Consider the following 16189-nt stretch of genomic DNA (forward strand, 5'->3'; position numbering starts at 1 on the left):
CCATCAAACACTCCCAGGACAGGTACAGCACGGGATTAGATACAGAGTAAAGCTCCCTCTACACTGTCCCCATCAAACACTCCCAGGACAGGTACAGCACGGGGTTAGATACAGAGTAAAGCTCCCTCTACACTGTCCCCATCAAACACTCCCAGGACAGGTATAGCACGGGGTTAGATACAGAGTAAAGCTCCCTCTGCACTGTCCCCATCAAACACTCCCAGGACAGGTACAGCACGGGGTTAGATACAGAGTAAAGCTCCCTCTACCCGGCCCCATCAAACACTCCCAGGACAGGTACAGCACGGGGTTAGATACAGAGTAAAGCTCCTCTACATTGTCCCCATCAAACACTCCCAGGACAGGTACAGCACGGGGTTAGATACAGAGTAAAGCTCCCTCTACACTGTCCCCATCAAACACTCCCAGGACAGGCACAGCACGGGGTTAGATACAGAGTAAAGCTCCCTCTACCCGGCCCCATCAAACACTCCCAGGACAGGTACAGCACGGGGTTAGATACAGAGTAAAGCTCCTCTACATTGTCCCCATCAAACACTCCCAGGACAGGTACAGCACGGGGTTAGATACAGAGTAAAGCTCCCTCTACACTGTCCCCATCAAACACTCTCAGGACAGGCACAGCACGGAGTTAGATACAGAGTAAAGCTCCCTCTACACTGTCCCCATCAAACACTCCCAGGACAGGTACAGCACGGGGTTAGATACAGAGTAAAGCTCCCTCTACACTGTCCCCATCAAACACTCCCAGGACAGGTACAGCACGGGGATAGATACAGAGTAAAGCTCCCTCTACCCGGCCCCATCAAACACTCCCAGGACAGGTACAGCACGGGGTTAGATACAGAGTAAAGCTCCTCTACATTGTCCCCATCAAACACTCCCAGGACAGGTACAGCACGGGGTTAGATACAGAGTAAAGCTCCCTCTACACTGTCCCCATCAAACACTCCCAGGACAGGCACAGCACGGGGTTAGATACAGAGTAAAGCTCCCTCTACACTGTCCCCATCAAACACTCCCAGGACAGGTACAGCACGGGGTTAGATACAGAGTAAAGCTCCCTCTACACTGTCCCCATCAAACACTCCCAGGACAGGTACAGCACGGGGTTAGATACAGAGTAAAGCTCCCTCTACACTGTCCCCATCAAACACTCCCAGGACAGGTACAGCACGGGGTTAGGTACAGAGTAAAGCTCCCTCTACTCTGTCCCCATCAAACACTCCCAGGACAGGTACAGCACGGGGTTAGATACAGAGTAAAGCTCCCTCTACACTGTCCCCATCAAACACTCCCAGGACAGGTACAGCACGGGGTTAGATACAGAGTAAAGCTCCCTCTACACTGTCCCCATCAAACACTCCCAGGACAGGTACAGCACGGGGTTAGGTACAGAGTAAAGCTCCCTCTACTCTGTCCCCATCAAACACTCCCAGGACAGGTACAGCACGGGGTTAGATACAGAGTAAAGCTCCCTCTACACTGTCCCCATCAAACACTCCCAGGGCAGGTACAGCACGGGGTTAGATACAGAGTAAAGCTCCCTCTACACTGTCCCCATCAAACACTCCCAGGACAGGTACAGCACGGGGTTAGGTACAGAGTAAAGCTCCCTCTACACTGTACCCATCAAACACTCCCAGGACAGGTACAGCACGGGGTTTGATACAGAGTAAAGCTCCCTCTGCACTGTCCCCATCAAACACTCCAAGAACAGGTACAGCACGGGGTTAGATACAGAGTAAAGCTCCCTCTACACTGTCCCCATCAAACACTCCCAGGACAGGTACAGCACGGGGTTAGATACAGAGTAAAGCTCCCGCTACACTGTCCCCATCAAACACCCCCAGGACAGGTACAGCACGGAGCTGGATACTGGAAACTTTCATCTTATTAATCTAGAGTGTAACTGGCCAGATTTGCAGCAGCAGATTTTATTACAGTTTTTGTTACACCGATGTCCGTTTTGGAAAGTTGGATGATAACTGGCCAGTCTTAAACTCCCAATCTGTGTCTTGCTTCTGACTTGGAACTCAGATGGTGTGACAGAAAGCTATTTCGACTCCCATACTGCATGCAGGAGAGCAGACGGGTGACTGAAACTGTTCAAATGAATGTACAAGTGGCTGTAAAAATTGGTGGCCTTTTTCACCTTTATCGTCTACTCAAGATTCCAATGGCTATCGGATTTTACTCTTTATATCTCTGCAGACAGTGTGGAACCAGTATGTTTTGGCCATTACAGGCCATGGAATCTCGATCGTGTGTTTGCTGCTTTCTCTGTGTGTCTTCTTCTACTTCAAGTAAGCTTATCATTTGCAAATATTTCTACCAGAAAAAACACATTGAACCTAAATATTTGGAGCCCAGTGAGCAATCTCTCTGAATGGACAAGGACAGGTCATCTATGGCTTTTTACCTGGCCTGTTGTTCCTGTAGGTTAAATATAATGTCCAGGCAGAAACAGTCTGGGTAGGTCACAGTGGCAGGACACAAACTAATCCCTAGTTCAATTCCTGGTCTTCACGTGAAGCCGTGTTGTGATAATTGACACAGGTTCTGTACTTCCCACGTGGCAGTGCGCTATCACGGAGGCATCGGGGGCAGAAGGCCCTTGTCACAAACAGGCAGGCGGTTCACTTGGATTGGCGAATGAAGATGGACCAACCTCCCATGATTCCCAGCAGGCCGATGCCAAGCTGGACTGGGTTCAGTTCTCATTGGATGGTTGCATTTAAAGGACAGCCCCCACTTGTTCCCCACATGAAATGATGGGCCCCCCGAGGACAGAGCTATCTATTGCCAGCTTCTGATTTCGGGATTATTTTGGCAGCATTTCTCTCACAAATTGTTCTCCCAAGAGGTTGAACTCTGCCTGTGTTGCATCATGGGTATTCCAGTGGGACTTTTGGCATATTTGTTATTTGGAGCAGGAAGAGAAATAGGGGGGTATGGGCTAAACACACACTCACTTTTCCCACAAACCCAGATATATGACAGAGGAGCAATTCCCTGGATTTGTGAGAGGAAACGATGTTCCTTCAGCCCAGATACCTGGTCACCCTGCTAACCTCACTTCTTCAATTCTGTCAATCAGAGGGATCTGTTCAGAATTGAATGTCCACAAAAGATTCTGCACTGTCAAATATCTGGAAACAACAGTGCCTTCAGAGGGAATTTGGAGTGAAATACCCCACCCAGTCTAATCCCACTCTCCCCTCATTCCCCGCACCTTTTAATGTCCCAGCCAGTCTAATCCCACTCTCCCCTCACTCCCCACACCCTTTAATATCCCACCCAGTCTATTCCACTCTCCCCTCACTCCCCGCACCCTTTAATATCCCACCCAGTCTAATCCCAGTCTCCCCCTCACTCCCCACACCCTTTAATATCCCACCCAGTCTAATCCCACTCTCCCCTCACACCCCATCACCTTTAATATCCCACCCAGTCTAATCCCACTCTCCCCTCATTCCCCGCACCCTTTAATATCCCACCCAGTCTAATCCCACTGCCCCCCTCACTCCCCACACCCTTTAATATCCCACCCAGTCTAACTCCACTCTCCCCCTCATTCCCACGCCCTTTAATATCCCACCCAGTCTAATCCCACTCCCCCCCTCACTCCCCCCACTCTTTAATATCGCACCTAGTCTAATCCCACTCTCCCCCTCACTCCCCACACCCTTTAATATCCCACCCAGTCTAATCCCACTCTCCCCCTCACTCCCCACAGCCTTTAATATCCCTCCCAGTCTAATCCCACTCTCCCCCTCACTCCCCTCACACTTTAATATCCCACCCAGTCTAATCCCACTCTCCCCCTCACTCCCCCCACTCTTTAATATCGCACCTAGTCTAATCCCACTCTCCCCCTCACTCCCCCCACTCATTAATATCGCACCTAGTCTAATCCCACTCTCCCCCTCACTCCCCACACCCTTTAATATCCCACCCAGTCTAATCCCACTCTCCACCTCACTCCCCACAGCCTTTAATATCCCACCCAGTCTAATCCCACTCCCCCCTCACTCCCCCCACTCTTTAATATCGCACCTAGTCTAATCCCACTCTCCCCCTCACTCCCCACACCATTTAATATCCCACCCAGTCTAATCGCACTCTCCCCCTCACTCCCCACACCCTTTAATATCCCACCAAGTCTAATCCCACTCTCCTCCTCACTCCCCATACCCTTTAATATCCCAGCCAGTCTAATCCCACTCTCCCCCTCACTCCCCACACCCTTTAATATCCCACCCAGTCTAATCCCACTCTCCCCTCACTCCCCACACCCTTTAATATCCCACCCAGTCTAATCCCACTCTCCCCCTCACTCCCCGCACCCTTTAATATCCCACCCAGTCTAATCCCACTCTCCCCCTCACTCCCCACACCCTTTAATATCCCACCCAGTCTAATCCTACTCTCCTCCTCACTCCCCACACCCTTTAATATCCCACCAAGTCTAATCCCACTCTCCCCTCATTCCCCGCACCCTTTAATATCCCACCCAGTCTAATCCCACTCTACCCTCACTCCCCACACCCTTTAATATCCCACCCAGTATACTCCCACTCTTCCCCTCATTCCCACACCCTTTAATATCCCACCCAGTCTAATCCCACTCTCCCCTTACTCCACACACCCTTTAATATCCCATCCAGTCTAATCCCACTCTCCCCCTCACTCTCCCCACTCTTTAATATCCCACCCAGTCTAATCCCACTCTCCCCCTCACTCCCCACACCCTTTAATATCCCACCCAGTCTAATCCCACTCTCCCCCTCACTCCCCACAGCGTTTAATATCCCACCCAGTCTAATCCCACCCTCCCCCTCACTCCCCGCACCCTTTAATATCCCACCCAGTCTAATCCCACTCTCCCCCTCACTCCCCACACCCTTTAATATCCCACCCAGTCTAATCCCACTCCCCCCCCTCACTCCCCGCACTCTTTAATATCCCACCCAGTCTAATCCCACTCTCCCCCTCACGCCCCACACCCTATAATATCCCACCCAGTCTAATCCCACTCTCCCCTCACTCCCCACAGCCTTTAATATCCCACCCAGTCTAATCCCACTCTCCCCCTCACTCCCCACACCCTTTAATATCCCACAGAGTCTAATCCCACTGCCCCCTCACTCCCCGCACCGTTTAATATCCCACCCAGTCTAATCCCACTGCCCCCTCACTCCCCACACCCTTTAATATCCCACCCAGTCTAACCCCACTCTCCCCCTCATTCCCACACCCTTTAATATCCCACCCAGTCTAATCCCACTCGCCCCCTCACTCCCCACACCCTTTAATATCCCACCCAGTCTAATCCCACTCCCCCCTCACTCCCCCCACTCTTTAATATCCCACCCAGTCTAATCCCACTCTCCCCCTCACTCCCCACACCCTTTAATATCCCCCCCAGTCTAATCCCACTCTCCCCTCAGCCTTTAATATCCCACCCAGTCGAATCCCATTCTCCCCTCACTCCCCACACCCTTTAATATTCCACCCAGTTTAATCCCACTCTCCCCCTCACCGTTTAATATCCCACCCAGTCTAATCCCACTCTCCCCTCACTCCCCACACCCTTTAATATCCTACCCAGTCTCATCCCACTCTCCCCTCACTCCCCGCACCCTTTAATATACCACCCACTCTAATCGCACTTTCCCCCTCACTCCCCGCACCCTTTAAAATACCACCCAGTCTAATCCCACTCTCCCCTCACTCCCCGTAACCTTAATATCCCACCCAGTCTCATCCCACTCTCCCCTCACTCCCCACACCCTTTAATATCCCACCCAGTGAATCCCACTCTCCCCTCACACCCCACACCCTTTAATATCCCACCCAGTCTATTCCCACTCTCCCCCTCACTCCCCACAATCTTTAATATCCCACCCAGTCTAATCCCACTGCCCCCTCACTCCCCGCACCCTTTAATATCCCACCCAGACTAATCCCACTGCCCCCCTCACTCCCCACACCCTTTAATATCCCACCCAGTCTAACCCCACTCTCCCCCTCATTCCCACACCCTTTAAAATCCCACCCAGTCTAATCCCACTCTCCCCCTAACTCCCCACACCCTTTAATATCCCACCCAGTCTAATCCCACTCCTCCCCCTCACTCCCCCCACTCTTTAATATCCCACCCAGTCTAATCCCACTCTCCCCCTCACTCCCCACACCCTTTAATATCCCACCCAGTCTAATCCCACTCGCCCCCTCACTCCCCACACCCTTTAATATCCCACCCAGTCTAATCCCACTCTCCGCCTCACTCCCCGCACCCTTTAATATCCCACCCAGTCTAATCCCACTCTCCCCCTCACTCCCCACACCCTTTAATATCCCACCCAGTCTAATCCCACTCTCCCGTCATTCCCCGCACCCTTTAATATCCCACCCAGTCTAATCCCACTCTCCCCTCACTCCCCACACCCTTTAATATCCCACCCAGTCTACTCCCACTCTTCCCCTCATTCCCACACCCTTTAATATCCCACCCAGTCTAATCCCACTCTCCCCTCACTCCCCATAACCTTTAATATCCGACCCACTCTCATCCCATTCTCCCCTCACCCTTTAATATCCCACCCAGTCTACTCCCAATCTCCCCTCACTCCCCACACCCTTTAATATCCCACCCAGTCTAATCCCACTCCCCCCTCACTCCCCCCACTCTTTAATATCCCACCCAGTCTAATCCCACTCTCCCCCCTCACTCCCCACACCCTTTAATATCCCACCCAGTCTAATCCCACTCGCCCTCTCACTCCCCACAGCTTTTAATATCCCACCCAGTCCAATCCCACTCTCCCCCTCACTCCGCGCACCCTTTAATATCCCACCCAGTCTAATCCCACTCTCCCCTCACTCCACAAACCCTTTAATATCCCACCCAGTCTAATCCCACTCTCCACTCACTCCCCACGCCCTTTAATATCCCACCCAGTCTAATCCCATTCTTCCCCTCACTCCCCACACCCTTTAATATCCCACCCAGTCTAATCCCACTCTCCCCGTCACTCCCCGCACCCTTTAATATACCACCCAGTCTAATCCCACTCTCCCCTCACTCCCCACACCCTTTAATATCCCACCCAGTCTAATCCCACTCTCCCCTCACTCCCCATAACCTTTAATATCCCACCCACTCTCATCCCATTCTCCCCTCACCCTTTAATATCCCACCCAGTCTAATCCCAATCTCCCCTCACTCCCCACACCCTTTAATATACCATCCAGTCTAATCCCACTCTTACCTCACACCCCACACCCTTTAATATCCCACCCAGTCTGATCCCACTCACCCCCTCACTCCCCACACCCTTTAATATCCCACGCAGTCTAATCTCACTCTCCCCTCACTCCCCGCACCCTATATTATCTCACGCAGACTAATTCCACTCTCCCCTCACTCCCCGCAGCCTTTAATATCCCACCCAGTTTAATCCCACTCTCCCCTCATTCCCCGCACCCTTTAATATCCCACCAGTCTAATCCCACTCTCCCCTCACTCCCCGCTCCCTTTAATATCTCACCCAGTCTAATCCCACTCTCCCCTCACTCCCCGCAGCCTTTAATATCCCACCCAGTCTAATCCCACTCTCCCCTCATTCCCCGCACCCTTTAATATCCCACCCAGTCTAATCCCACTCTCCCCTCACTCCCCGCTCCCTTTAATATCTCACCCAGTCTAATCCCACTCTCCCCTCACTCCCCGCAGCCTTTAATATCCCACCCAGTCTAATCCCACTCTCCCCTCACTCCCCGCACCCTTTAATATCCCACCCAGTCTAATCCCACTCTCCCCTCACTCGCTACACCCTTTAATATCCCACCCAGTCTAATCCCACTCTCCCCTCACTCCCCGTACCCTTTAATATCCCACCCAGTCTAATCCCACTCTCCCCCTCACTCCCCACACCCTTTAATATCCCACCCAGTCTAATCCCACTCTCCCCTCACTCCCCACAGCCTTTAATATCCCACCCAGTCTAATCCCACTCTGCCCTCACTCCCCATAACCTTTAATATCCCACCCAGTCTAATCCCACTCTCCCCTCACTCCCCGCACCCTTTAATATCCCACCCAGTCTAATCCCACTCTCCCCTCACTCCCCGCACCCTTTAATATCCCACCCAGTCTAATCCCACTCTCCCCTCACTCCTCGCACCCTTTAATATCCCACCAAGTCTAATCCCACTCACCCCCTCACACCCCACACACTTTAATATCCCACCCAGTCTAATCCCACTCTCCCCTCACTCCCCACACCCTTTAATATCCCACCCAGTCTAATCCCACTCTCCACTCACTCCCCACATCCTTTAATATCCCACCCAGTCTAATCCCACTCTCCCCCTCACTCCCCGCACCCTTTAATATCCCACCCAGTCTAATCCCACTCTCCCCGTCACTCCCCGCACCCTTTAATATACCACCCAGTCTAATCCCACTCACCCTCACTCCCCACACACTTTAATATCCCACCCAGTCCAATCCCACTCTCGCCTCACTCCCCATAACCTTTAATATCCCACCCAGTCTCATCCCACTCTCCCCACACCCTTTAATATCCCACCCAGTCTAATCCCACTCTCCCCTCACTCCCCCCACCCTTTAATATCCCACCCAGTCTAATCCCACTCTTCCCTCACACCCCACACCCTTTAATATCCCACCCAGTCTGATCCCACTCACCCCCTCACTCCCCACACCCTTTAATATCCCACCCAGTCTAATCCCACTCTCCCCTCACTCCCTGCGCCCTATAATATCTCACCCAGTCTAATTCCACTCTCCCCTCACTCCCCGCAGCTTTTAATATCCCACCCAGTTTAATCCCACTCTCCCCTCACTCCCCGCACCCTTTAATATCCCACCCAGTTTAATCCCACTCTCCCCTCACTCCCCGCACCCTTTAATATCCCACCCAGTCTAATCCCACTCTCCCCTCACTCCCCGCTCCCTTTAATATCTCACCCAGTCTAATCCCACTCTCCCCTCACTCCCCGCAGCCTTTAATATCCCACCCAGTCTAATCCCACTCTCCCCTCACTCCCCGCACCCTTTAATATCCCACCCAGTCTAATCCCACTCTCCCCCTCACTCCCCACACCCTTTAATATCCCACCCAGTCTAATCCCACTCTCCCCTCACTCCCCACACCCTTTAATATCCCACCCAGTCTAACCCCACTCTCTCCTCACTCCCTCACACTTTAATATCCCACCCAGTCTACTCCCACTCTCCCCTCACTCGCTACACCCTTTAATATCCCACCCAGTCTAATCCCACTCTCCCCTCACTCCCCGTACCCTTTAATATCCCACCCAGTCTAATCCCACTCTCCCCCTCACTCCCCACACCCTTTAATATCCCACCCAGTCTCATCCCACTCTCCCCTCACCCTTTAATATCCCACCCAGTCTAATCCCACTCTCCCCTCACTCCCCCCACCCGTTAATATCCCACCCAGTCTAATCCCACTCTTCCCTCACACCCCACACCCTTTAATATCCCACCCAGTCTGATCCCACTCACCCCTCACTCCCCACACCCTTTAATATCCCACCCAGTCTAATTCCACTCTCCCCTCACTCCCCGCAGCCTTTAATATCCCACCCAGTTTAATCCCACTCTCCCCTCACTCCCCGCTCCCTTTAATATCTCACCCAGTCTAATCCCACTCTCCCCTCACTCCCCGCAGCCTTTAATATCCCACCCAGTCTAATCCCACTCTCCCCTCACCCTTTAATATCCCACCCAGTCTAATCCCACTCTCCCCCTCACTCCCCACGCCCTTTAATATCCCACCCAGTCTAATCCCACTCTCCCCTCACTCGCCACACCCTTTAATATCCCACCCAGTCTAATCCCACTCTCCCCTCACTCCCCGCACCCTTTAATATCCCACCCAGTCTAATCCCACTCTCCCCCTCACTCCCCACACCCTTTAATATCCCACCCAGTCTAATCCCACTCTCCCCTCACTCCCCGCACCCTTTAATATCCCACCCAGTCTAATCCCACTTTCCCCCTCACTCTCCACACCCTTTAATATCCCACCCAGTCTAATCCCACTCTCCCCTCACTCCCCGCACCCTTTAATATCCCACCCAGTCTAATCCCACTCTCCCCTCACTCCCCGCAGCCTTTAATATCCCACCCAGTCTAATCCCACTCTGCCCTCACTCCCCATAACCTTTAATATCCCACCCAGACTAATCCCACTCTCCCCTCACTCCCCGCACCCTTTAATATCCCACCCAGTCTAATCCCACTCTCCCCTCACCCTTTAATATCCCACCCAGTCTAATCCCACTCTCCCCTCACTCCCCGCGCCCTTTAATATCCCACCCAGTCTAATCCCACTCTCCCCTCACTCCTCGCACCCTTTAATATCCCACCCAGTCTAATCCCACTCTCCCCTCACTCCCCGCACCCTTTAATATCCCACCCAGTCTAATCCCACTCTCCCCTCACACCCCACACCCTTAAATATCCCACCCAGTCTAATCCCACTCTCCCCCTCGCTCCCCACACCCTTTAATATCCCACCCAGTCTAATCCCACTCTCCCCTCACACCCCACACCCTTTAATATCCCAACCAATCCCATCCCACTCTCCCCTCACTCCCCACACCCTTTAATATCCCATCCAGTCTAATCCCACTCTCCCCCTACTCCCCACACCCGTTAATATCCCACCCAGTCTAATCGCACTCTCCCCCTCACTCCCCGCACCCTTTAATATCCCACCCAGTCTAATCCCACTCTCCCCTCACTCCCCGCACCCTTTAATATCCCACCCAGTCTAATCCCACTCTCCCCTCACTCCTCGCACCCTTTAATATCCCACCCAGTCTAATCCCACTCTCCCCCTCACTCCCCACACCCTTTAATATCCCACCCAGTCTAATCCCACTCTCCCCTCACTCCCCACACCCTTTAATATCCCACCCAGTCTAATCCCACTCTCCACTCACTCCCCACGCCCTTTAATATCCCACCCAGTCTAATCCCACTCTTCCCCTCACTCCCCACACCCTTTAATATCCCACCCAGTCTAATCCCACTCTCCCCGTCACTCCCCGCACCCTTCAATATACCACCCAGTCTAATCCCACTCACCCTCACTCCCCACACACTTTAATATCCCACCCAGTCCAATCCCACTCTACCCTCACTCCCCATAACCTTTAATATCCCACCCAGTCTCATCCCACTCTCCCCTCACCCTTTAATATCCCACCCAGTCTAATCCCACTCTCCCCTCACTCCCCACACCCTTTAATATACCACCCAGTCTAATCCCACTCTCCTCCTCACTCCCCACACCCTTTAATATCCCACCCAGTCTAATCCCACTCTCCCCTCACTCCCCACACCCTTTAATATACCACCCAGTCTAATCCCACTCTCCCCTCACTCCCCACACCCTTTAATATACCACCCAGTCTAATCCCACTCTCCTCCTCACTCCCCACACCCTTTAATATCCCACCCAGTCTAATCCCACTCTCCTCCTCACTCCCCACACCCTTTAATATCCCACCCAGTCTAATCCCACTCTCCCCGTCACTCCCCGCACCCTTCAATATACCACCCAGTCTAATCCCACTCACCCTCACTCCCCACACACTTTAATATCCCACCCAGTCCAATCCCACTCTACCCTCACTCCCCATAACCTTTAATATCCCACCCAGTCTCATCCCACTCTCCCCTCACCCTTTAATATCCCACCCAGTCTAATCCCACTCTCCCCTCACTCCCCACACCCTTTAATATACCACCCAGTCTAATCCCACTCTCCTCCTCACTCCCCACACCCTTTAATATCCCACCCAGTCTAATCCCACTCTTCCCTCACACCCCACACCCTTTAATATCCCACCCAGTCTGATCCCACTCACCCCCTCACTCCCCACACCCTTTAATATCCCACCCAGTCTAATCCCACTCTCCCCTCACTCCCTGCACCCTATAATATCTCACCCAGTCTAATTCCACTCTCCCCTCACTCCCCGCAGCCTTTAATATCCCACCCAGTTTAATCCCACTCTCCCCTCACTCCCCGCACCCTTTAATATCCCACCCAGTCTAATCCCACTCTCCCCTCACTCGCCACACCCTTTAATATCCCACCCAGTCTAATCCCACTCTCCCCTCACTCCCCGCACCCATTAATATCCCACCCAGTCTAATCCCACTCTCCCCCTCACTCCCCACACCCTTTAATATCCCACCCAGTCTAATCCCACTCTCCCCTCACTCCCCGCACCCTTTAATATCCCACCCAGTCTAATCCCACTCTCCCCTCACTCGCCACACCCTTTAATATCCCACCCAGTCTAATCCCACACTCCCCTCACTCCCCGCACCCATTAATATCCCACCCAGTCTAATCCCACTCTCCCCATCACTCCCCACACCCTTTAATATCCCACCCAGTCTAATCCCACTCTCCCCTCACCCTATAATATCTCACCCAGTCTAATCCCACTCTCCCCTCACTCCCCGCTCCCTTTAATATCTCACCCAGTCTAATCCCACTCTCCCCTCACTCCCCGCAGCCTTTAATATCCCACCCAGTCTAATCCCACTCTCCGCTCACCCTTTAATATCCCACCCAGTCTAATCCCACTCTCCCCCTCACTCCCCACGCCCTTTAATATCCCACCCAGTCTAATCCCACTCTCCCCTCACTCGCCACACCCTTTAATATCCCACCCAGTCTAATCCCACTCTCCCCTCACTCCCCGCACCCTTTAATATCCCACCCAGTCTAATCCCACTCTCCCCCTCACTCCCCACACCCTTTAATATCCCACCCAGTCTAATCCCACTCTCCCCTCACTCCCCGCACCCTTTAATATCCCACCCAGTCTAATCCCACTTTCCCCCTCACTCTCCACACCCTTTAATATCCCACCCAGTCTAATCCCACTCTCCCCTCACTCCCCGCACCCTTTAATATCCCACCCAGTCGAATCCCACTCTCCCCTCACTCCCCGCACCCTTTAATATCCCACCCAGTCTAATCCCACTCTCCGCTCACCCTTTAATATCCCACCCAGTCTAATCCCACTCTCCCCTCACTCCCCACACCCTTTAATATACCACCCAGTCTAATCCCACTCTTCCCTCACACCCCACACCCTTTAATATCCCACCCAGTCTGATCCCACTCACCCCCTCACTCCCCACACCCTTTAATATCCCACCCTGTCTAATCCCACTCTCCCCTCACCCTTTAATATCCCACCCAGTCTAATCCCACTCTCCGCTCACCCTTTAATATCCCACCCAGTCTAATCCCACTCTCCTCCTCACTCCCCGCACCCTTTAATATCCCACCCAGTCTAATCCCACTCTCCCCTCACTCCCCACACCCTTTAATATCCCACCCAGTCTAATCCCACTCTCCCCTCACTCCCCGCAGCCTTTAATATCCCACCCAGTTTAATCCCACTCTCCCCTCACTCCCCGCACCCTTTAATATCCCACCCAGTCTAATCCCACTCTCCCCTCACTCCCCGCTCCCTTTAATATCTCACCCAGTCTAATCCCACTCTCCCCTCACTCCCCGCAGCCTTTAATATCCCACCGAGTCTAATCCCACTCTCCCCTTACCCTTTAATATCCCACCCAGTCTAATCCCACTCTCCCCCTCACTCCCCACGCCCTTTAATATCCCACCCAGTCTAATCCCACTCTCCCCTCACTCGCCACACCCTTTAATATCCCACCCAGTCTAATCCCACTCTCCCCTCACTCCCCGCACCCTTTAATATCCCACCCAGTCTAATCCCACTCTCCCCCTCACTCCCCACACCCTTTAATATCCCACCCAGTCTAATCCCACTCTCCCCTCATTCCCCGCACCCTTTAATATCCCACCCAGTCTAATCCCACTTTCCCCCTCACTCTCCACACCCTTTAATATCCCACCCAGTCTAATCCCACTCTCCGCTCACCCTTTAATATCCCACCCAGTCTAATCCCACTCTCCCCTCACTCCCCGCAGCCTTTAATATCCCACCCAGTCTAATCCCACTCTGCCCTCACTCCCCATAACCTTTAATATCCCACCCAGTCTAATCCCACTCTCCCCTCACTCCCCGCACCCTTTAATATCCCACCCAGTCTAATCCCACTCTCCCCTCACCCTTTAATATCCCACCCAGTCTAATCCCACTCTCCCCTCACTCCCCGCGCCCTTTAATATCCCACCCAGTCTAATCCCACTCTCCCCTCACTCCTCGCACCCTTTAATATCCCACCAAGTCTAATGCCACTCACCCCCTCACACTTTAATATCCCATCCAGTCTAATCCCACTCTCCCCTCACACCCCACACCCTTAAATATCCCACCCAGTCTAATCCCACTCTCCCCCTCACTCCCCACACCCTTTAATATCCCACCCAGTCTAATCCCACTCTCCCCTCACCCCCCACACCCTTTAATATCCCAACCAATCCCATCCCACTCTCCCCTCACTCCCCACACCCTTTAATATCCCATTCAGTCTAATCCCACTCTCCCCCTACTCCCCACACCCGTTAATATCCCACCCAGTCTAATCGCACTCTCCCCCTCACTCCCCGCACCCTTTAATATCCCATCCAGCCTAATCCCACACTCCCCTCACTCCCCGCACCCTTTAATATCCCACCCAGTCTAATCCCACTCTCCCCCTCACTCGCCACACCCTTTAATATCCTACCCAGTCTAATCCCACTCTCCCCTCACTCCCCTCGCCCTTTAATATACCAGCCAGTCTAATCACACTCTCCCCTCACTCCCCACACCCTTTAATATCCCATCCAGTCTAATACCACTCTCCCCCTCACTCTCCATAACCCTTAATATCCCACCCAGTCTAATCCCACTCTCCCCTCACTCCCCGCACCCTTTAATATCCCACCCAGTCTAATCCCACTCTCCCCTCACTCCCCACACCCTTTAATATCCCACCCAGTCTAATCCCACTCTCCCCCTCACTCCCCGCACCCTTTAATGTCCCAACGAGTCTAATCCCACTCTCCTCTCTCTCCCCGCACCCTTGAATATCCCACCCAGTCTAATCCCACTCTCCCCTCACTCCCCACACCCTTTAATATCCCACCCAGTCTAATCCCACTCTCCCCTCACTCCCCGCACCCTTTAATATCCCACCCAGTCTAATCCCACTCTCCCCCTCACTCGCCACACCCTTTAATATCCCACCCAGTCTAATCACACTCTCCCCTCACTCCCCACACCCTTTAATATCCCATCCAGTCTAATACCACTCTCCCCCTCACTCTCCATAACCCTTAATATCCCACCCAGTCTAATCCCACTCTCCCCTCACTCCCCGCACCCTTTAATATCCCACCCAGTCTAATCCCACTCTCCCCTCACTCCCCACACCCTTTAATATCCCACCCAGTCTAATCCCACTCTCCCCCTCACTCCCCGCACCCTTTAATGTCCCAACGAGTCTAATCCCACTCTCCTCTCTCTCCCCGCACCCTTGAATATCCCACCCAGTCTAATCCCACTCTCCCCTCACTCCCCACACCCTTTATATCCCACCCAGTCTAATCCCACTCTCCCCTCACTCCCCGCACCCTTTAATATCCCACCCAGTCTAATCCCACTCTCCCCTCACTCCCCCCACCCTTTAATATCCCACCCAGTCTAATCCCACTCTCCCCTCCCTCCCCGCACCCTTTAATATCCTACCCAGTCTAATCCCACTCTACCCTCACTCCCCACACCCTTTAATATCCCACCCTGTCTAATCCCACTCTCCCCTCACTCCCCGCACCCTTTAATATCCCACCCAGTCTAATACCACTCTCCCCTCACCCTTTAATATCCCACCCAGTCTAATCCCACTCTCCCCTCACTCCCCGCACCCTTTAATGTCCCACCCAGTCTAATCCCACTTTCCCCTCACTCCCCACGCCCTTTAATATCCCACCCAGTCTAGTCCCACTCTCCACTCACTCCCCACGCCCTTTAATATCCCACCCAGACTAATCCCACTCTCCCCCTCACTCCCCACACCCTTTAATATCCCACCCAGTCTAATCCCACTCTCCCCTCACTCCCCACATCCTTTAATATCCCACCCAGTCTAATCCCACTCTCC

The 16189-nt window shown here is 53.1% G+C and overlaps 1 protein-coding gene across 4 annotated transcripts in view; it reads left to right on the forward strand.

The window, feature by feature from the left end:
• Nucleotides 1–16189, forward strand: part of LOC140405525 (calcitonin gene-related peptide type 1 receptor-like) — a 187602-nt gene that overhangs the window by 52421 nt on the left and 118992 nt on the right. For all 4 annotated transcript variants that reach the window (XM_072494077.1, XM_072494078.1, XM_072494079.1 and 1 more), the window contains one exon: nt 2236–2327. In XM_072494077.1, the coding sequence (XP_072350178.1) occupies nt 2236–2327 (92 nt within the window). The remainder of the gene's footprint in view (nt 1–2235; nt 2328–16189) is intronic.

Source organism: Scyliorhinus torazame, chromosome X, assembly GCF_047496885.1.
Source record: "Scyliorhinus torazame isolate Kashiwa2021f chromosome X, sScyTor2.1, whole genome shotgun sequence".
Taxonomy (NCBI): Eukaryota; Metazoa; Chordata; class Chondrichthyes; order Carcharhiniformes; family Scyliorhinidae; genus Scyliorhinus; species Scyliorhinus torazame.